Source organism: Triturus cristatus, chromosome 9, assembly GCF_964204655.1.
Source record: "Triturus cristatus chromosome 9, aTriCri1.1, whole genome shotgun sequence".
In the NCBI taxonomy this organism is placed as follows: domain Eukaryota; kingdom Metazoa; phylum Chordata; class Amphibia; order Caudata; family Salamandridae; genus Triturus; species Triturus cristatus.
The window spans coordinates 46,133,627-46,156,808 of NC_140592.1; the positions used below are offsets into that span (position 1 = coordinate 46,133,627).

A 23,182-nucleotide genomic window follows, 5' to 3' on the forward strand; every position below is an offset into this window, starting at 1 on the left:
GCTTGCCTCCTTTCCGTTCAAGTTGCAAAGGATTTGTTATCTTTATGGGGCCATGTGTTTAATTGCCCCATAAAGACAAGAGATCGACTGCAGCGCGGTCCTCCTTTCACTTTTACGCTTGCTTTACGCCCAATCAGTTTACGTCACCAGCTGCGTGTAGCACAGGGTCATGGGGAGGACCGGACCGAGGCAGTAACCTCTCTTGTCAGTTGTTTATTGGCTGCGGGATCCCAGCGAGTGCACATGCCTCAGTTTCAGCATTCCGCTGCTGCACGGGTACACTTTCTGTCTGTGTGTGGGCTTCAGTTAGTCTCGAAAAAACTGACTCTACACTGTGACTGACTGGGTTACTGCCCCTGCAGGTCTGGCTCGGTGAGTCACAGTTTAACGACTCCGCCCCTCAGCAGTGTTAGTGGCGCGACATGTCATTCTCTGCGACTAGCTTTTGGTCCCTCTCTCTGTTCCAGTTCACCAGGATTCCCCCTGCTTTAGCCTAGGCCTTACACTGTTTCTCTGAAGCCAAGTGCAGGGCTGAGACCAGCCTCCTCCGCTCTCGCTAGGACTGCTCCCCTAATGCACCCGAGACCAGCCCAACGCCGATGCCAGGAACACAACCAGTGCGGTGAGTGGGACTGACTTGTTATTTATTACTGACGTTTGTTCGGTCTCTATGTTTACGACACAAACTATGTCTTTCTGCTATGTCGGCCGTGTTTGTGCCGGAAAGATAGGCGCAGTGCTGCTGCGTCCCTAGTCTATCTTCTGTTTCCATTGGTAGTGGGTGCCTCCAGTGTGAGCCAAAAGGTACTCGCCTATAATTTCCTGCAGTCAGTTTTCACCTGCTCCCAATATTGCTGCTTTTTTGTGCTTCTTTCTTGTAAATTACTTGTCTATTTCCGAACTTCTCCAGTTGCTGTTTACACGCACGTGTGAATGTTGGGGTTGTCAGTCAAGTAGTCTTGATATAGGTAAGCCCGAATTGTTCGTAGTGAGTAGCGAGTCGGGGATCTCTGGCTTGACTAACAGCCTACGCACGAGTCGAGCCATGAAAAGATTGGACATGTACATGGTACCACAAACGTCGCATCAAAGTACCATTCAAATTAAAAACACATTATTTGTTGAAGGCTTGTGTTTTTACTTGAGTGCATTAGATAATATTAGTCAGTGCTTCGATATCTTTAAATAGTAGTACCTTTAATACAAACATTCCCTACCCCCTCGATGCCCTGCCTCCGCTGCCGAAAGAACTTCAAGAGAAGCTACTTTGTCATGTGCACAATATATGCATGTATTATTGTGGTGTGTGGAGCAGCAGTATTCATTTATCATATCTGCCAAAGGATTTAGGTTTCGCCTGCAGACAGCTTTTAGCTGTATGTCGTTGAAAGATCTCGGTAGACCGTATCGAAAACTTACAGTGGCCATTGTAAAGCAGCGCAGGTGAAGGCCGGCAGCATGCTCAGAGGAGTCAGAGTGGGGAAGAGGGCAGGGGGCTCAGGGTGGCAATCCTGCCAGAGGCATGCATTTACATAGATAACCTAGTGTGTGTGTGTGTGTGTGTGTGTGTGTGTGTGTGTGTGTGTGTGTGTGTGTGTGTGTGTGTGTGTGTGTGTAGATATTACCTACTGGCGGTCGCCAGTAGGTAGTTATAGTTAGGACCCTGTTTCCATAGGAAAACCGCAACATTCTATTTTGAATAACTTTGGCGCCGGTCGACGAATCCTCGCGAAATTTTCAAAATAGGTGGGGCGCTGCGCTCCGCTCCTACCCTGAAAGTCTCGGGGGGATTCGTCAAGCGGGGGCTGAGATAAAAGGGGGGTCCCAAAACGCGTTTTTCCCATGCATTTTTCCATAGGACCTTTAGACACAGCTACAGCCCGAACGGCTGAACAGAGTTCCTTGAAATTTGGCAGAGAGGTAGTCTACAGGCCAAGGAAGTGCCTTTTGTAGGTTTGGTGTAAATCTGTTCAGTAGATTCTGAGAAAATAGCCTTTAAATCAATATATATATCTGAGCCAGCTTACGGTGCGCTTACGGTGCGCTTACCGTACGCGTATGGTGACATGCGCGAGCGCGATTCTGATTGGCTGTTCGATCTAAGTGAACATTCGAATCGGTCGAAACCAGGAAGCGGCGGCCGCCATTTTCTCTCTCGCACTCTGAGGGGGGCAGCATAAACAAAGTCAAAAAACATCTAAAGGGGTAGTATATTTAGTTCTTAACCACCCAGCATCGATATAGGTGTCCCCCAACAACCCCCAAGGCCAAAAAAACAATTTTAATTTTTTTCGAAAAATCGCCGATTACGCTTACCGTACGCGTACGGTTAAAATTATTTAAAAAAAATAATTATCCACACTTTCCCCACCCCGTGTGCAAATGGTGCCCAAAGGGCGCCATTTGTGCATGGCATATGAAAATCCAGGAAACTAAAAATGAATACCTTTCACAACGAAGCACATAATGTGCGCACGGTGCGCGAAGCGCATCGTGCGTACATGGCCCATCCCGCGTAACGTGGGCACGCGGTGCGCACAGCGCACCGCGTGACCACCGTGCGTGCACGGCACTAACTGCGTAAAGTGGGCGCGCGGTGCGCGAAGCGCACCGTGCGCGCACGGAACGAACTGCGTTAACTGGGCGCGCACGCCACGAATGGCGTAAAGTAACTTAGCATTTAAAAAAACGTACAAATTCACTGAAAAAACCATAGGTTTCACACACGTTATAGTTAGCTGTACATTTCACTCGTAAAAAACCAATGAAATTCCCCCGTTATAGTTAGTGCAGGCAACTATAACTCACGCGACCGCAATCCTCTGCTGATGACATATGTGTCTTTATGAAAAAAAAATATTTGTAATATATGTATAGCTAAAATTTAATGGAAGAAGACATGGGCAAATAAGTGTCTAAATACAGTATTAGCATCAGCAGAGGATTGCGGTCGCGTGAGTTATAGTTGCCTGCACTAACTATAACGGGGGAATTTCATTGGTTTTTTACGAGTGAAATGTACAGCTAACTATAACTTGTGTGAAACCTATGGTTTTTTCAGTGAATATATATATATATATATATATATACACACACATACAGGGCTTTAGGTGAAATGGAAAAACGTGGGGCTCTTGCAAAATGGCAAGGCCGCGGGAATTAAGGGTGTGGCTTAAAAGTACCTAAACTGAAAATCTATGCTTAGCTCAGGCAACAGCTCCTCTGCACTTTATTTACTCTCCCCATGGGTGTACAATTTTACTTTATATTAGCCACTAAACTACCGCATGGTATAGAATTTTAGATGGTCTGCATCTCATTATTTGTCAGACCGCTTACACAGTGATACATTTATAGCTACGTGGATCTACATTGCACTAATGTGCGATAATATGCCGCATCACTAAATACTTATAAGGTCCCAAATGCGAGATCGATTGTATTGCAAATGCTTTTTTTGCGTGCGCGTGCCGATCTGTAATCCCAATCCAACCCTGCAATGTACCATCCCCAGCTGCGTTTACTGTAGCTTCTATTGGATTTGGAAGCAAGGGGAAGGGGGGGGTGCATGGCACGCATCGGAAACACACGATCCTCCTCCTTCCTGAAGCCCACCCCTCTAGCTGTCATCGACCCCCTCTCGTTTCCTACTTCCAACCCGTGAGTGATTGGCACAGGAGAAGCGGAGCATTCGAGTGGGCGCTGCTGATGAGGCCCCATGCAGAACGTGTACATCACCAAACTGGATGAGTTAAAGAGTTGTCCTCGTTTCTGCGAGCATCTCCATTCAGAGTGTGTGTTTAATGCTGGGGAGGGGCCAGCGGGGGTGGGGGGGGGGGGGAGGGTGCCTATGGACGAGAGGTCGGTGTGCAGACACCTTGTGTACACGAACTCGTTGAACTGTCACCGCGGCTCTCGGATGCGGGATGCGAGCGCCACCTTCAGGCTGTTTCTCTGCGCATCTGTTTGTGAATTTATGGATTTAGGAAATTCTTTCTGATCTCCCAAGCAGCTAGAAGTGTTGTTTAGCCTGGTGTAGCCTGCGTACAAAGCAACTCTGAAGCTAATATAACAACAATGCACATTTCTTACTGCCCTACTTGTTCCTTGTTTAATTGGTCTTGTTCTTTGATTTTTATTGGATGTTTTTGTGTTGTCGAGCTAATATTTGCAGTTTGTGTCACTCAGCGTGCAGGTAAGGTCGTTTAACCCCGAGATGTATTATTTATTTACTTGTGCAAAATGCCCTGCGTTGATTGAACCATGTGTCTCCTCTTACCGCTCACTCTGCCTTCCCAAGTCTCTCCACCGTCCCTCCTGGCCATAAACGTCGACTTTATTGTCCTTGGCTCGCCGGAGTGGCTTGTCGCTGACCCAGGCGTCGTATATGGGTTTACCCGGTGACTTGGGGGTGCGGGTGGCAGCCGCAAGTAATGGGAGGGTGGTTAGCGCGGGTGAGCCCGAGGGTTCAAGGCGAGGACGACCAGGGACAGAGTGCGGCAGGAGGGTGGTGAGCCCGAGGGATCAAGGGCAGGACGACCAGGGACAGAGTGCGGCAGGAGGGTGGTGAGCCCGAGGGATCAAGCGATTGACAAGGGACAGAGTGCGGTAGGAACAGGCAGCAGCGGCGGCTGAGCCCGGGGAGTGAAAGGGCAGGATGAGGTGGGTTAGGTTAGCGCTGACCAAGCAGCGCTACAGCATGCGGCCCCGATTGCCTCCGTACCCTGGAGCAGCGCCCATGCACCTTAGCGGGCCCCGCACCGTCCACGAGCACTAACTCCGCTCCCTGGGGTCTTCACTCCCGCAGGTCACCGCCACGCGTGCTTTCACATCTCGAGCTATCTATCACACACGGTAGAGCGAGGGTTTGTGGACTTTACTCCCCCTTTGAGCCTGGGGACTGCGAGAGGTGCTCTTGGCACTGATGGCACCGGCTTAATCATCGGGACATAAGGAGCAGCCCCTGTGATGCTGCTGTCAGACTGATCTCCCAGGGCTCAGACCTGGTGCATGATTGCACACTTTAACATTCTATGTTGCATACATTGATGTGTTTTGTTTGATTTCTGACTGTTTCCCTGTAATGAAGACTCGTTGATTTTGCCTTTATATTAGGAAGCTTGTCGAAAACGGACATATTCAATGGACACTCAGTGAAACACAAACCTGTATATATCAGCGAAAGTATCACCTCAAAAAGCTGTATCAGTGCCTGTATTTTCCTTCCTCTTCGCCTCTACTAGTCCTAGCTTATTGCTGTGGACCTATAACCTTTGTGTTGATTGAGAGAAACGTAAAAAAAAGCTGAGGCAGTAGTGTTTTCCCTTCTCCTTTGTGTCTTCTCTGGCCCCGCCCAGCCTCGCAGGGTGAGCCTGATTGGGCAGCTCTCCGGGTGGGTGGAGCCGGGCTTGTTTTTCTCCCTCTGACCTCAGCCTATTTGTCTCCGTGCCTGTAGCTCTGAGCCTCAGTCGGGCTGGAGCGGATGAGCGTGCATGGATTCTATCTCATTTTTGTGGACCTGCGAGCCGCTTTTGATCTGGTCCCTAGGGAGAAACTATGGTCGGTCCTGAGGGAACTTGGCTTACCAATGCCTCTTCTTGACGTCCTGGTTCACTTTCACACAGGGAACTTCGCACAGGTGAGGTGCGGGAAGAATGGGGAACTGTCAGCCCGCTTTCCTGTAACTCGCGGGGTCCGACAGGGATGTGTACTGGCTCCCACACTCTTCAGTTTATATGTAAATGGCCTGATTAAGGAATTAAACAACATCAAGGACAGTGACGCACCGTTTTTGGCCTCTGGCAGGGTGCCCGCTTTGATGTTCGCTGACGATACTTTGTTGTTGTCGCGGACATCAACGGGTATCCAGCGGGTTTTGGACGGTTTCATGATCTTCTGTGCCTCGAGGGGACTGGAGATTAATTTGGGGAAAACTAAGTTCATGATCTTCAGTCCCCCAAGGCGAACCCGTCCAAACCCTACACTAGCTGGGGCCCCCCTAGAAAGAGTTAAGACCTTTACCTATTTGGGAGTCACTCTAACTGAGTACTTTACATGGGATGCTCATGTAGCTAAATCTTCCTTGAGACTCTCGCAGATAGCGGGGGGAATTGGAAGGTCTCATAGAACTTCCATATTTAAACCTATCACCCCCGCGCTGGAAATTTATAAAACTCAGGTGAGGTCAGCTGCTTTATATGCCGCAGAATTGTGGGGCCATACAAACACTTCTAACCTGATGAAGATAGAACATGCTTTTATGCGCGGGCTGGTGTCCCTTCCCCAGAGTACTCCCCTATTACCATTACGTCTGGATATGGACCTAGAATCTGTAAGTGACCTGGCGGCTCTACGTCCACTACTTTTTTGGAAAAGGTTGTGGTCTGTCCCTGAACTCACAACTTTCAGGGAGGAATTCATAGCGGTATGGAGACAGTTAAATTATAAGGATATATCATGGCTTCTCCATATCAAGACCTCCCTGTACTTAGTCGGTCTATCCCACCTTTGGGATACTCCGGCTATAAGCTGTGTGAGGACTCAGAAGTCAGTGATACGGGCAGCTGTAAGATCCTATAACTCTAAAAAAGTATGCTGCTCTACCTCTTTGGGGAGGCTGACCTCCGAGTTCCTAATGGTCAAAACAGATTCTGCTTTTGAGATATTTTTGGATTTAATCCAGCCTCCTTTAGCTAGAAAATTATATACTCAGTTGAGGCATGGGTCATTGCCAATTGGGGCATTAACATCCAGATGGGATAAAACAAAGGAGGGTACTTGCCCAGCCTGTCAAACCTGTCATGAGGACATTATTCACATTATGTTCTTTTGCCCAGTTTATTGTACAATCCGAAAATGTTGGCTTGTCCCACTGTGCAAAAACTTGGGCCTCAGACAGTGTGCTCAAGCATGTAGAGTCCTGACGTATGACACCAACCCTCCCATTGTTTATGCTGTGTCCCGTTTTTTATATGGTATGTGGCGGAGAAGGATGAGTTTTAACTAATGGAATAATTTACTTAGTTCTCAATGATAGCTTAATGTTTAATAATTGTCTTAAATCAACTTCTATTTATGGTCTTATTCTTGTACATGTATATATTTTATTGTACTTTTATGGTCTGATGACCGAAATAAAGTTATCTTGATGATGATTCTGTGTTTTCTTTCAGTACATGATGACGGGACTGTGCTCTTCTCCTTTGTGAAAGTGGTTTTTTCTCTTCCCCGTTTGTCTTCGTGCAGAATAAGGCCACCGTAAATAAGCTGCTCGTTAAGGAGCCATCCAAGAAGCCTCCCTGTAGTCCTCCCCGCACCTTCGGCGCTTCTCTGTCTAATGAGCTACAAGGATGAGCCCTGCATTCGGCACGATGGAAGTGGAGCACTACGCCAAGGGAGTCATCCTCGAGCCCTTTCTGCACCAGGTCGGGGGGCACTCGTGTGTCCTCCGCTTCAGCGACAAAACCATCTGCAAGCCCCTCATCCAGAGGGAGCACCAGTTCTACGAGACCCTGCCCACCGAGATCCGTAAATTCACGCCGCAGTACAAAGGTAAGGCCCCAGACCGGCGCATGTCTGCTTCGCTTCTCTCTTCTTTTGCAGAGCTTCGCTTGCTTCCCTAAAACCTCTTCCCCCCGCGGAGGGGCTTTGGGGTTATTCTCTGTTTTCTGTATTTTTGGTGCTGTCAGAGCAGGCTGTGGTGAATGGGTGAGACGGCTGACACCTCACTAGACTAGAGCAGCCCTTGCTAGCGGTAGCCCTCCCTTAGAGAAGGTAAGTGCTTTTTTATTGGGACCTGTTGTGGCAGCCTTTATATCATTTTTGCAGTTTTTTAGTCATTGTAGACTTTCGTGGGCTCTTGGCAAAATTGAATTTGAAGTTTGCAGTCCGAGTCAGTTTATCCTTAAGATAAAGACTTAACCTTACTGGGACCGGTTCATAAAGCATCTCGCGCTCAGCTTAGCGTGACTGCAATACACACTTATGGATAAAACTCTGGGTAATGGGGTTGTCGCAAAGTCCGAGCGAGTTTAGCACTTGCAGTATGTTTCTGCTGCTAAGAAAACAACTTGCTGGAAATTCTGCAGTCTTAGCCAAGTCCCTGTGGTGGCTGCCCCGGGGGTGGGGGCGGGGCTGGGTTTCCCTGTTCTCCTGAGCTTTGCATTACTTATTGTTGTTGTTCTGGGAAATGAAAAGTGGTCAATTGGTGCATGCTCTAAACTCTTCCCATTTAAAAACCATTTCACATTTATCACTTTGGTAAAAGTTAAAGTTTAAGAATTTGGGGCAGAAATTGTGCGATTTTTCTTTGGCCAGAATGCCTTGCTCTGTATGCACACATAACTTGTACATGCTTCCCATCGCAGGTTTTAGTAAGAATATTGTAACCAGTGTGTGCTCACTATGTCTAAATATCTAATTGGTGTTTTTATCTTTTAATCGGGGTGGGGGAGGCAGGGCTTGATTCGGGCCATCTTTATTGTTTTTTTCCAGGACAAAGCCAAGGCCATTTGCTAGCTGGCTGTGCCCCTTTTCCTGTAGTGCTTCCTTTTTGGTGCTTGGCAGCAGTGCCTGCTGGAGCTTCCGCACGCCCAGCCGCAGTATGCACTTGGGAGCCGCCTGCCCAGTTCAGGAGTGCCAGTCTCTGCCCATTGCACCCACCGATCAGAGCTGAACGCTGACAGCACTGACAGTGCGTCTCTCAAAGACTCTAAAGCAATGCAGTGCCCTAGAGACTCTGATGCTCCCAGGATCCTCTGCGTGTCACAGAAACACGTGTGTGCATTGCCTGTTCTCCACTTGGCCGCTTCATAGCAAACCGCTCACTTGAACTTTCATACAGTGTGCTGATTCCAAGTGCAAGCTATCGGAATTCTGCTGGTTGTTCTGTGATCCTGTTTTCGTTTTGCTTTGCATGCAACCTACTGTACTTTCAAACCCCCCTCCCCCGTTACAGATTTGTGATTGCTGAAAACGTTTGATTCTGCCAGATCACAAAACTGAAAGCAGATCTGCTGAAAGATGTAAATAGGAATTGTTTTACATCTGTTTAAATGTCAGATGCTTTACTTCAAATTAAATAAAAATAAAAACAAGCTACCCCATAAGAAATTAATAAATATTTTCATTGATTGAAAACGTGTCCTGTTATTATTTAGTTCCGATTTTACATTATGCAACACTAGGAGACGAATCTCCCAGCTAAACCTTTGTGCGTTAACAATAATTTGTGTTTATGTTGGGTGTTTGTCTAGGTGTTTTGATATTTGTTAGGTTGACAGATGAGTTTTGACGTGTGACAAACTAAGGAATGGGTAAGAACAACACACAACTGCTCCTCTTCATTTTGCATAAACGCATTTCACGAGTCCTGTCACTAAAGCCGCCTTGTTTCCCTCCCCGACCTTCTTTCCCTCTCCAGGAGTGGTCTCGGTGAGTTTCGAGGGCAGTGAAGAAGGTAACCTATGTCTAATAGCTTACCCGTTGAACGGGGACCAAGACAACCTGGAGCATGTAGGGAGTTCCGACTGTGAGCCGAAGAACAAGCCCATCCGGTGGTCCAATAAGAAACCAGTTTTACTAGAAAATGACAAGTTGACCAAAGAGCGTGTTCGACAACACCGAAAAGAGGAAAAAATGAAAAGGTGAGTGTTGGACTAGAAGGTACTGTGTGTGGTTTTGTGTAGCGTACTTCTAGCTGTAAAGCAACGGAATGCCCCGTCTCTTCTGGAATAGCTGTCTGTGGCATTCATTCATTCATAGGCTAAAACCGCAGGTTATACCGATCTATACATTATACCGGGCCACTCATATCAGTTCGTATTCAGTGTATTTACACACAAATGAATAAAGTGCCGACGGCACAGTGCTGTGTTTGGTGAAACCATTTACATATTGCCATAAAATCACGAAAGAATTGTCTTGTGTATTTTATTACATACTAGAGAAGACTCCATGATTACAGAAATATCCGGGTATAAAACTGATCACAGGACAACCGGATGTACTAGTGAGGTGTTGTCTCGGGCTTTGAGAGTTCACTTACAAGTTGGATTCTCAGTACAGTGGTAAAAGCAGTTGCATATAATGCGCCCGTCATTGTTGCATCCCTGATGAGGTGACCTTATAAGTGCGCCTTGTGAACCGCACTCCACCCGGTGTTGATGGACTCTTGATGGTCGATACCTGTAATCGCGCTAGAGGCGCAAAACGATAGATGCTGAGCCCTGGTGTGGTTCGAAACGTCTTTGGTTGGAATGTGATCGGTTTCGTACTTGGATAATTCTGGAATCCTAGGGTTCTCTCTTGTATTTAATGAAATATATACCAGACAATTGTTTCCATTAAACTTTGTTAATCGTTTCTCCACATGGAGCCCTGCGCCGTGCGCATTTTGTTTGTGTCAATACACTGAATCAGAACTGATTTAAAGGGTCCTATGTAATTATTGAGTGCGATACTTCGTGTCATAGTAAATTAGCGTTGTATATGCTAGTAGCACGCACAGGTAAAGTATGCATATGTTAAGTTGTGAATAAATCCCACTGGCCATTTGTGTACAGTACATTTGAGATTCCCCACTCCAGGGTGGGTTTCAAGGGATTGTCCGTGTTAATACTTTTCCTTCCCAAACGCATGCTTGTGTTCATGGGTGCTTGACACAGTGGAGCTTTAGTAAAACCTCCCTTTTGTGCATTGACACCAGACGTGGGGGCACCATCTCCCTCTTCCGTAGAGGTCACACTTGTAGGGACATTATAAGGACTTTACATGAATATTTGTCATTTCATTAAAATTCACAGATGCATTTTAATGTAGCAGAATGTGCTTTTAATTGAGCCCCATTTAAACGAGAAAAGAAGCCAGTTTGACAAACGTTTGAGGGAAACTGCCCCAGAATGTACCTTGGCAGCTGTTACCCTCTTCTGCTGTGGTTTGTGTCCATTTTATTTGTATCCTAATATTTTATGACGGATCTATGAGCTGTATGCAGACGCCTAGACTAGTCTGCTGTTTTGTTACATTTGGTGTAAGACTCTGCGGATCTGCATAATGTGGGTGATGCCACCGTTTTCATGTGTTGAAGTTTTAAATAAACGGCCTGAGCACAAATAGGTGGGTGACAGTCATCAAATAGGTCGTGTCTTCGTGGCCCGGTTGTGTCCTCTGTAGGTTAATTGGAACATGCGATCTGCCAGCCAGTAGCAGTGTTTTCAAGGATTTACATCGGATTATAGTAATTGGTGGGAGTGATTGCCGAATAGCATGTCTTATTGGGGCATTTGAGCAGGGCTGTCTTTACCATCTTGGTTTTGACACCGCCCCGGGCCAGCAGTCGGCCTGAACTGTAAGGCATGAGCGGGGAGGGCGTGGCCCAGAAGTGCAGGCTGCTGTTGCTTTCGAAAGGGAGTCCATGCTCATGTGCACGTGATAGAAGCATACGTGGGGTCGGCCTTTGTGCCCATAAGTCCATGACGAAGCACTGACCTATTTCTTCCTACTTGTTCACAGTAATACTAATAGATATTAGTGCCCGTCCCAGTGTGTGGTGGCAAGATCTGTCTCGCATCTGAGCGTAGCTCTGTCCTGTTAGTTTATGAAGAGTGTCAGCAACACAAGGTTTTTCATTTCCTGGCCTCGAGTCGTGATGCCTAAACGGCTCAGGTGTGCTGGTGTACCGTTGCTATGCAGTAAGCTGTTCCACAGTGACTTTTCTACACCGAACTTTGACTACCTTAACTATCCGGTGCCTGCAAATTGTTTTTGAGCCGCGCTATCATGCAGGAGGACCCTAACTTGTACCCTTTCATTTCTGGTTGCCATGGGATTGTTTACAGCCACTGGTAGAGGTAGTGTGTATACATAAATATTACAGTGTGCCCTGCAAAAGAGTTTGATTTGTCGCACTCTAAAACTTGTTCAAAATACCCAATTCACCCCCACTCCGGCTTTTTGCCACTGCAAGGATGAAAGGCTGGGCTAGTCCCAAGAATTCTAATGTGTGATTTATACTTGGAATGGCTTCACAGCTAACCTGTCTGCCACGCTACCACTTCATTAAAATGTTCATAAAGTGGGCTTTGGCTCAGCTTTCAGGAGTGTATTTCTCTCCTCCCGCCTTATTGGCGTTTGTTATGATGATTCACCTCTTTGGAGTGCTGAATTGTAGTGTTTAAAGTGTTGTTTTATGTTTTCAAAGTATTCTCAATCTGGACTCTTCTTATCGCATAAATGCATTGTATACAGAAAGTAACCGTTTTTGTGTGTGTGTAGGGCGAGGGAAACTTCTGCTGCAGTTTTTTCTGAAACCATTTAAGCAGGGCTCAAACTGTGAACTTGGATATTTTGGCTTTGCCAGTGGTTGTTCCCTTCTTGATGCAGGCGGGGCTGTCTGCGCTATGAATTTCCATGATCTTTCGTACTAGCCGGGATATGCTGCCACTTGTTCTTTCTCCGCAGCATTGGATGAACAGGTTGTCGTGATATTTGGAGGGTCTGGGTCCCCTTGCTGCAGAGTGGGCAGTTAGTATAGTGCAAGGCTTCCTCCAGCAAGCCAGACTGAGCACAGCTTCATCATGTCTCTTCGCTGTGAATGGAATGAGGAAGACCATTCACTGTGGGCAATAAGGTAGAATGCGATACATGTCTTCATTGTGGCATGTAGTCTTGGTGGGAAATTTTCAAGGGGTCAGTCAGTCTGGGTGTAACGCCATTGACCATACAAGTCTCCTGAAATGTTATTTGAACAGTGCGAAGTAATAAGCATACATTAATATATACCTACATCCCACTTGTCAAATTTCAAGTTATTCCTGTAGTACAGGATAGAAGAATGTAGGAACATTTTTGCAACTGCTTCTTTTACTCTAGTTCAGGTGTAAAAACTTTCTCTGCAACTAATGCTCACGAATACACGGCTTAGCCGAACCCTACATTGAGCTGCGTAGAGAGTAATCTGCATTGCTGAAGGCGGGGTCGGAATTGTACTTACCAGAACGTTTTTGCTTTTTGTCTTTTTAGTCATAACTTGGAAGAAGAATTTGAATGGTTGAAGAAATCTGAAGTCCTGTATTACAGCACAGAAAAAAAAGGCAATGTCGGTTCACAGTTCAAACACAACCCTTGGAGTATGAAATGTCACCAACAGCAACTGCAACGTATGAAGGAAAATGCAAAGCACAGAAATCAATACAGTATCCTTCATGTTAAAGTAATGCCAAACGGCCTTGCACTGCATCAGATCCTACGGCTGCTATGTTGCCCTGCGCCCTATTACAAGGCCCCTGCCTCCTAAAATACAGCAACTATCTTGCATTGCGTCCGATCCCGTTGTCATTGCCCTGCACTGTATCAATGACATGGCCACTGCCTTGCATCAGAACTACTGCTTTGCACTGCCTACAGTTACTGCCTTGCATTAGTTCCCACATCTGCTACCTTGCATTAGTTCCCACATCTGCTACCTTTCCCTGTGTCTGTTCCCGCTGCCTTGCATTGGGTCGGTTGCTGCTGATGTTGGTGCGTCGGTTTCTGCAGCCGATGCCTTGCCCTGCATTGGTTTCTGCGGTTGCTGCCTTACCCTACGTCCGTTGCTACAGCCGCTACCTTGCTTTGTTGCTGCTGCTGTTCTCTGTGTCTTTTCTCGCAGCTGCTGCCGTGCCCTGCGTCTCTTCTTAAGGCCAGTGCCTTTGGTCGATAGCCGCTGCCATGCCCGCGTCGTTTCCCAAGTGAGCTTCCTTGCTTTGTTGCTGCTGCTGTTCTCTGTGTCTTTTCTCGCAGCTGCTGCCGTGCCCTGCGTCTCTTCTTAAGGCCAGTGCCTTTGGTCGATAGCTGCTGCCATGCCCGCGTCGTTTCCCAAGTGAGCTTCCTTGCTCTGTATTGGTTCCCGTGGCCGCTGCCTTGCATTGTGCCGGTTCCTGCAGCCGCTGCCTTGCCCAGCGCTTTTCCCCACAGACGTTGTCTTGCATGGGTTGGTTCACTCGACTGCTGCCGTGCATTAGGCCACTGCCCTCGGCCACTGCCTTGCTCAACGTCGGTTCCTGCTGCCTTGCCCAGCATCTTTTCCTGCCTTCGCTGCCTTGTCCTGTGTCTGTTCCTGCCTCGGCCTGTGTCGGTTCCCATTGGTGCTGTTGGTTCCCATTGGTGCTGCCGTGCCCTGCGTCTCAAGGCCAGTGCCTTTGGTCGATAGGCACTGCCATGCCCCGCGTCGTTTCCCAAGTGAGCTTCCTTGCCCTGCATTGGTTCCCGTGGCCGCTGCCTTGCATTGTGCCGGTTCCTGCAGCCGCTGCCTTGCCCATCGCTTGTTCCCACAGCTGCTGTCTTGCATGGATTGGTTCTGTCGACTGCTGCATTGCATTGGGCCAGTTCCCTCGGCCACTGCCTCGCCCTTGATTGCTTCCTGCCACCGCTGCCTCTCCCATTGCCGGTTCTCGCTGCTGCCTTGCGTCCGTTCCCACGGATGCTGCCTCGCCCAGCGTCTGTTCCCACGGATGTTGTCATGCCTTCATTGGTCCAGTGGCCGCCGCCTAGCATTGGGGTTGGTTCCTGCAGCCGTTGCCTTGCCCAGCGTCTGTTCCTGCATCCACTGCCTTGCCCAGTGTTTGCTCCAGCAGCTGATGCCTTGCCCAGTGTCTGCTCCACAAGCCGCTTCCTTGCCCAGCATCTGCTCCCTGAGCCTTGCCTAGCAGGTTCCCACAGCTGATGCCTTGCCCAGCATTGGGTTTACACGACCGCCGCCTTGATTCGGGTCGGTTCCCTCGGCCACTGCCTTTAATCGGGTTGGTTCCCGCGGCTGTTGCCTTGCCCAGCATTGGGTTCCTGCAGCCGCTGCCTTGCCCAGCATTGGTTCCTTCAGCCACTGCCTTGCGTCGGTTTCCGTGGCCACTGCCTTGCGTCGGTTTCCGCGGCCGCTGCCTTGCATTGGGTCGGTTTCCACTGCCGCTCCCTTGCATTGGGTCGGTTTCCACTGCCGCTGCCTTGCATTGGGTCGGTTGCCGCTGCCTTGCATTGGGTCGCTTTCCGCGGCCGCTGCCTTTGCATTGGGTCTGTTCCCGCGGCCGCTGCCTTGCATTGGGTCTGTTCCCGCGGCCGCTGCCTTGCATTGGGTCTGTTCCCGCTGCCTTGCAGTGGGTCGATGGCCGCGACCTTGCATTGGGTCGGTTCCCGCGGCCACGGCCTTGCATTGGGTCGGTTCACGCAGCCGCTGCCTTGCAATGGGTCGGTTCCCGCGGCCACTGCCTTGCAATGGGTCGGTTCCCGCGGCCGCTGCCTTGCAATGGGTCGGTTCCCGCGGCCTTGCAATGGGTCGGTTCCCGCGGCCTTGCATTGGGTCGGTTCCCGCGGCCTTGCATTGGGTCGGTTCCCGCGGCCTTGCATTGGGTCGGTTCCCGCGGCCTTGCATTGGGTCGGTTCCCGCGGCCTTGCATTGGGTCGGTTCCCGCGGCCTTGCATTGGGTCGGTTCCCGCGGCCTTGCATTGGGTCGGTTCCCGCGGCCTTGCATTGGGTCGGTTCCCGCGGCCTTGCATTGGGTCGGTTCCCGCGGCCTTGCATTGGGTCGGTTCCCGCGGCCGCTGCCTTGGGTCGGTTCCCGCGGCCGCTGCCTTGCATTGGTCCGTTCCCGCGGCCGCTGCCTTGCATTGGGTTTGGTTCCAGCGGCCGCTGCCTTGCATTGGGTTCGGTTCCAGCGGCCGCTGCCTTGCATTGGGTTCGGTTCCAGCGGCCTGCTACCTTGCATTGAGTTCTGTTCCAGCGGCCGCTGCCTTGCATTGGGTTTGGTTCCAGCGGCCGCTGCCTTGCATTGGGTTTGGTTCCAGCGGCCGCTGCCTTGCATTGGGTTCGGTTCCAGCGGCCGCTGCCTTGCATTGGGTTCGGTTCCAGCGGCCGCTGCCTTGCATTGGGTTCGGTTCCAGCGGCCGCTGCCTTGCATTGGGTTCGGTTCCAGCGGCCGCTGCCTTGCATTGGGTTCGGTTCCAGCGGCCGCTGCCTTGCATTGGGTTCGGTTCCAGCAGCCGCTGCCTTGCATTGGGTTCGGTTCCAGCAGCCGCTGCCTTGCACTGGGGTCGGTTCCCGCGGCCATGCATTGTGTCGGTTCCCGCGGCCTTGCATTGGGTCGGTTCCAGCGGCCTTGCATTGGGTCGGTTCCCGCGGCCTTGAATTGGGTCGGTTCCCGCGGCCTTGAATTGGGTCGGTTCCCGCGGCCTTGCATTGGGTCGGCGGCCGCTGCCTTGCATTGGGACGGTTCCCGCTGCCGCTGCCTTGCATTGGGTTCGGTTCCAGCGGCCGCTGCCTTGCCCTGCGTCGGTTCCTGCGGCCGCTGCCTTGCATTGGGACGGTTCCCTTGACCGCTGCCTTGCATTGGGACGGTTCCCTTGACCGCTGCCTTGCATTGGGACGGTTCCCTTGACCGCTGCCTTGCATTGGGACGGTTCCCTTGACCGCTGCCTTGCATTGGGACGGTTCCCTTGACCGCTGCCTTGCATTGGGACGGTTCCCGCGGCCGCTGCCTTGCCCAGCGCTTTCCCCCACAGACGTTGTCTTGCATGGGTTGGTTCACTCGACTGCTGCCGTGCATTAGGCCACTGCCCTCGGCCACTGCCTTGCTCAACGTCGGTTCCTGCTGCCTTGCCCAGCATCTTTTCCTGCTGCCTTGCCCTGTGTCTGTTCCTGCCTCGGCCTGTGTCGGTTCCCATTGGTGCTGTTGGTTCCCATTGGTGCTGCCGTGCTCTGCGTCTCTGAAGGCCAGTGCCTTTGGTCGATAGCCACTGCCATGCCCCGCGTCGTTTCCCAAGTGAGCTTCCTTGCCCTGCATTGGTTCCCGTGGCCGCTGCCTTGCATTATGCCGGTTCCTGCAGCCGCTGCCTTGCCCATCGCTTGTTCCCACAGCTGCTGTCTTGCATGGATTGGTTCTGTCGACTGCTGCCTTGCATTGGGCCAGTTCCCTCGGCCACTGCCTCGCCCTTGATTGCTTCCTGCCACCGCTGCCTCTCCCATTGCCGGTTCTCGCTGCTGCCTTGCGTCCGTTCCCACGGATGCTGCCTCGCCCAGCGTCTGTTCCCACGGATGTTGTCATGCCTTCATTGGTCCAGTGGCCGCCGCCTAGCATTGGGGTTGGTTCCTGCAGCCGTTGCCTTGCCCAGCGTCGGTTCCTGCATCCACTACCTTGCCCAGTGTTTGCTCCAGCAGCTGATGCCTTGCCCAGTGTCTGCTCCACAAGCCGCTTCCTTGCCCAGCGTCTGCTCCCTGAGCCTTGCCTAGCAGGTTCCCACAGCTGATGCCTTGCCCAGCATTGGGTTTACACGACCGCCGCCTTGATTTGGGTCGGTTCCCTCGGCCGCTGCCTTTAATCGGGTTGGTTCCCGCGGCTGTTGCCTTGCCCAGCATTGGGTTCCTGCAGCCGCTGCCTTGCCCAGCATTGGTTCCTTCAGCCACTGCCTTGCGTCGGTTTCCACTGCCGCTGCCTTGCATTGGGTCGGTTTCCACTGCCGCTGCCTTGCATTGGGTCGGTTTCCACTGCCGCTGCCTTGCATTGGGTCGGTTTCCGCGGCCGCTGCCTTGCATTGGGTCTGTTCCCGCGGCCGCTGCCTTGCATTGGGTCTGTTCCCGCGGCCGCTGCCTTGCATTGGGTCTGTTCCCGCGGCCGCTGCCTTGCATTGGGTCTGTTCCCGCTGCCTTGCAGTGGGTCGATGGCCGCGGCCTTGCATTGGGTCGGTTCCCGCGGCCACGGCCTTGCATTGGGTCGGTTCACGCAGCCGCTGCCTTGCAATGGGTCGGTTCCCACGGCCGCTGCCTTGCAATGGGTCGGTTCCCGCGGCCTTGCATTGGGTCGGTTCCAGCGGCCGCTGCCTTGCATTGGGACGGTTCCCGCGGCCGCTGCCTTGCATTGGGTTCGGTTCCAGTGGCCGCTGCCTTGCATTGGGTTCGGTTCCAGCGGCCGCTGCCTTGCATTGGGTTCGGTTCCAGCGGCCGCTGCCTTGCCCTGCGTCGGTTCCCGCGGCCGCTGCCTTGCAATGGGTCGGTTCCCGCGGCCTTGCATTGGGTCGGTTCCAGCGGCCGCTGCCTTGCATTGGGACGGTTCCCGCGGCCGCTGCCTTTCATTGGGTTCGGTTCCAGCGGCCGCTGCCTTGCATTGGGTTCGGTTCCAGCGGCCGCTGCCTTGCATTGGGTTCGGTTCCAGCGGCCGCTGCCTTGCCCTGCGTCGGTTCCTGCGGCCGCTGCCTTGCATTGGGACAGTTCCCTTGACCGCTGCCTTGCATTGGGACAGTGACCGTGACCGCTGCCTTTACATGCGTCAATTCCTACCGCCAATGCCTTGCATTGGGACAGTTCCCGTGACCTCTCCCTTTTCATGTGTCAGTTCCTGCAGCCTATGACTTGCATTGGGTCAGTTCCCGAAGTCGCTGCCTTGAATTCGGTCGCTTCCCGTAGCCGCTGATGTGCCCTGCATCAGTTCCTGCTGCCAATGCCATTGCATTGATTCCTGCAACAGTTTCCTTTCATTGGGTCGAATCCTGGGACAGCTGTCTGCATTGGGTCGATTCTTGCAACAGCTGCCTTGCAATGTCAGTTCCTGCGGCTCGCAGACTTTCATAACATTGAGTTAAAATTGTGTAACTAATTGTGAATATCAGCAAGTTTTTTTAATGGAGCCGTCATTACTCATGAATATTTCCTTAACCAATCAGAATTCATCTTGTTGGAAAATTTAACATGCCGGTACGAGGTTCCTTGTGTATTAGACCTGAAAATGGGCACTCGCCAGCATGGGGATGACGCATCGGAGGAGAAGAAAGCCAATCAAATCCGAAAATGTCAACAAAGCACTTCAGCAGTCATTGGTGTCAGAGTCTGCGGTATGCAGGTAGGTTTCCAGAAGTAGCGTTTGCTTTATGAAGAAATAACTTTACAAGTTAATTTACACGTTTCACAGGAGGGTAGGAAAAAATAGGCTGGCTCGTGCACGGCTATATTTCCTTAGGTAACACATTCACATCTTTTTTTTAGTAATGCTTGCCCCCCTCCCCCTTTTTATTTTAAACATTTTTTTTTTAATTCAACTTTTTTTATTTCTATGATACAGTGATATTAAAATGATCTATCAACGTACGTAGCATCATGCTTGGTCAGTATCAGCTGTGTAAGGCCAAATCTTAAGCAGTGTTCACCTTCTGGGGTTGAAAGTTAAAACCTGTTAGAGTTCTTGGTTTTGAAACGTATGCCATTTTAAATGTTGAGCATAAGCCCTCCCACCCAACCCTTTGCCGGATTCTTGATGTTTAGGCAGGTCCCTGTGGGATTCTTGATGTCTGGGCGACCACCTGTGGGATTCTTGATGTCCCGGCAACCACCTGTGGGATTCTTGATGTCCGGGCTAGCACCTGTGGGATTCTTGATGTCTGGGCCAGCACTTGTGGGATTTTTGATGTCTGGGCTGCCACCTGTGGGATTCTTGATGTCCGCGCCGCCACCTGTGGGATTTTTGATGGCTGGGCCAGCACCAGTGAGATTCTTGATGTCCAGGCCGCCACCTGTGGGATTTCTGATGTCTGGGCCGCCACCTGTGGGATTCTTGATGTCTGGGCCGCCACCTGTGGGATTTCTGATGTCTGGGCCGCCACCTGTGGGATTCTTGATGTCTGGGCCGCCACCTATGGGATTCTTGATGTCTGGGCCGCCACCTGTGGGATTCTTGATGTCCGGGCCGCCACCTGTGGGATTCTTGACCTCTGGGCCAGCACCTGTGGGATTCTTGATGTTTGGGCCAGCACCTGTGGGATTCTTGATGTTTTCGCCAGCACTTGTGGGATTTTTGATGTCTGGGCCGCCATCTGTGGGATTCTTGATGTCTGGGCCGCCATCTGTGGGATTCTTGATGTCCGGGCCTCCACATGTGGGATTCTTGATGTCCGGGCCAGCACCTGTTGGATTCTTCATGTCCGGGCCAGCACCTGTGGGATTCTGGATGTCCGGGCCAGCACCTGTGGGATTCTGGATGTCCGGGCCAGCACCTGTGGGATTCTTGATGTCCGGATCAGCACCTGTGCGATCCTTGGTGTCTGGGCCAGCACCTGTGGGATTTTTGGTGTTCAGGCCGCCACCTGTGGGATTCTTGGTGTCCGAGCCGCCACCTGTGGGAATCTTGGATGTTAGGGCCGCCACCTTTGGGGTTCTTGGATGTCGGGGCCGACACCTGTGGGGTTCTTGGATGTCCGGGCAGACACCTGTGGGGTTCTTGGATGTCCGGGCAGACACCTGTGGGGTTCTTGGATGTCCGGGCAGACACCTGTGGGGTTCTTGGATGTCCGGGCAGACACCTGTGGGGTTCTTGGATGTCCGGGCAGACACCTGTGGGGTTCTTGGATGTCGGGGCCGACACCTGTGGGGTTCTTGATGTTGATGCATCTGTCCTCTGTGGGATCCTTGGTCTCCAGGCATCTATCGTAGCCTATTCGTAGTCTTATAGCATCTGTCCCCTGTGGGATTCGTAGTCCTATAGCCTTTGTCTAACTGACCTGGCACACACCACCTCAAACCGTATTTTAATAATCATTTCTCCATCCAAACCAGGGGGTGCCTTCCCGGGTAGTATCCCCTTCCTACGTGCGTTTTGTACTTCACGTCAGCGGGCACATGCTGTAATTGATGTTAATCAGCACCGAGAAACAAGTGTCAAGATTGCACATGTTCGAACACGATTTCTAAAGCCCCTGCAATAAGGTGTTTTTAATCTCACAAACAACTTTGATCTCGGAGCGGAAACTTTCAAACCTAATTCTCTGGGGAATGTTAAGAATCTGAGCTGTGTTTATGCGGAAGTTACCAGTTATTTTCCACTTGTGAATCCGTTGTTGGTAAACCATGCCTTCTTGTTATTATTACTATTATTACATTTGTTGAGCGCATCTTGCACCTCAAAAAGTATCCTGGTGCTGACCTCATTAAATACAGAGACAACTCTTGAGTCAGTATCTGGCATTCCTCGGTGCAGACCAGCTATCTGGGGAAATAAGCAGTTTTTAAGATCTTTCCTGCACCGAAGCAGGCCATTACAGGCTCTCGAGGAGCCTGCCAATGCATTCCATCATTGAAAGGCCCGACCCCCATATCTCATTTTCCATAATTTCGGAATGCATAAAAGAGAGGCCGATGAAGTGTTCGTCCCTAGGTGGTATATAGCACTGTTCCCTTCACTGCTTTATACACAATGAATGGCGATTTAAATGCGATCCTTTCATTTACCGGAAGCCAGTGAAGTTCCCTCATGGTGCCAGATGCGGAGGCATGCCTAGGTTTATTTGCTGCTGCCGCTTGCACTCGGTGCAGTCTCGTTATCAGGTAGTCTGGGGTTCCTAATAGCAGGGCTTTACAGTAGTCGTTTCTACTGGAGGCTCTGCTTTGAACCACTAACTTGCTTGTATGTCGTGGCTGCAGTGCTACAGTTTTTCTTCGCTTTCATTGCAATGCAAAGCCTGTTGCTGCTGTCTTATTGCCATGTCTCTCCATGGAGAGCGATTTATCAAAGTGTACTCCAGATTATGCACTGAGTGCGATGTCTCTAGGTTGCCAATGCTTTTCCATGGCCAGAAGTTTGGAAGTGTATATGGAGATCTGGAAGGAGAGCAACATAAAAATCTAGTTTTATCTCCATTACGTTTTGATGAATTAATGTTAGGCCAATTTGCAATCTCTCTTAGACTGTTATGGAATGCTTCTAGTGAGATGTATGTCGTCTAACAAAAGGAGCAACCGAGAGTTGTCGGCATAGTTTACAAAGCTCATGCCGTAAGATTGAATCGGTGTCAGTAAAGGGCATTAAATAAGTGTCTAACGGGATAGGTAAAATATTAAAGAGGATAGAGCTGAGCCATGAGGGGGAGGGGCATCGTGTGTGAGTTCTATTTGTTAAGTAGGATATGATCCACTTCAGCAGTGTCCAATTCACACCTATCTGTACTGTTGTCTTCTGAGATTCTGCATGTTTTTTACTCCAGCCTTTTCTCTCTCTCTCTCTCTCCTCAGGTCTACCAGACAGGCACTGGCCAATTAATGTTTATGAACAAGTACCACGGGAGGAAGCTGACGGTTCAAGGATTTAAGGAGGCACTTTACCAGTTCTTTCATAATGGAAGATACTTACACCGGGAACTCTTTGAGCCTGTGATTAAAAAACTGACAGAACTCAAAACTGTTTTAGAGAAACAGGAGTCTTACCGGTTCTACTCCAGCTCGTTGCTCATCATTTACGATGGGAAGGGTTTACAGGAGGTGGTGGTGGACTCGGACCCAGAATATCTTGAGGACCTGTCGGAGGAGTCATCGGACGAGTCTGCTGGAGCCTTTGCTAACAAGCCTGCAGCTAGCACGGTGGATATCCGAATGATAGACTTTGCACACACCACTTGCAGGTTCTATGGTGAAGACAGCGTTGTACACGAAGGCCTTGACACGGGTTACATTTTTGGACTTCAAAACTTAATAACTATTATAAAAGAAATAAGGGATGAAAGCAGTGAATAAAAGAGTTGAACACATTGAATTTGTACAAAGCACTAGTGACTGTATTCCGAATTATTAACCACTTTCTGGTGGTAGGAATCTGCACAGCTTCTGAAGGGAAAGTTCCTTCAGAAATTGATTCTGTCAGAAGAGGGCATTTACTTCAAGAGGTGCTGGACACGCACCCAAAAACCCTGGTACCCTTATTTATTTCATAAACATTCCATATTTGACAATTCAAATACCTCTGTTACTCCTGTGTCTATATGTTCTAATAAACCTATTTTTGCTTCATTGTATGTGACGTGAATGTCATTCCTGGGGATGTGAGAACTTGTTTCCCCTTGTTTCTGTAACCAGAAAGTATGTAGAAGGAGGGCTGGAGTTACTCCTAGTCTAAGGCAAGATGTTTAGCTCGATCCACGGCTAAAGGTTAAGGATGGGCACAAGATGTCTTGGCGCTTGCTGGCTTGTGTGCCTAGGTGACATGTTTTCTGATTTCCAGCATTTCAATTCGTTGTTGCCTGGCTCGTGCTTACGATGATATCTTTTAATGTTCCTTGGACAGCCTTGTCTCCGCTATGGGCGCTGTGTACAGGCCAGGTTGAATGCTAAGTACTGCAAAGACACCGCTGTCCAGCCCCGTATTTCCAGCATTTAAGAGGCTCTGTACATAAAACTGGAAATTGG

General features: G+C 50.3%; 1 protein-coding gene across 4 annotated transcripts in view; it reads left to right on the plus strand.

Annotated features, from left to right (window-relative positions):
- IP6K2 (inositol hexakisphosphate kinase 2) overlaps nucleotides 1-22,791 on the plus strand; it is a 52,896-nt gene extending 30,105 nt beyond the window's left edge. For all 4 annotated transcript variants that reach the window (XM_085624359.1, XM_085624358.1, XM_085624360.1 and 1 more), the window contains 5 exons: nucleotides 7,246-7,551; nucleotides 9,422-9,644; nucleotides 13,021-13,193; nucleotides 18,682-18,857; nucleotides 22,016-22,791. In XM_085624359.1, coding sequence (XP_085480485.1) covers nucleotides 7,350-7,551; nucleotides 9,422-9,644; nucleotides 13,021-13,193; nucleotides 18,682-18,857; nucleotides 22,016-22,513 — 1,272 coding nt within the window. In that variant the 5' untranslated portion in view covers nucleotides 7,246-7,349 and the 3' untranslated portion in view covers nucleotides 22,514-22,791. The remainder of the gene's footprint in view (nucleotides 1-7,245; nucleotides 7,552-9,421; nucleotides 9,645-13,020; nucleotides 13,194-18,681; nucleotides 18,858-22,015) is intronic.
- The last annotated feature ends 391 nt before the right edge of the window (nucleotides 22,792-23,182 follow it).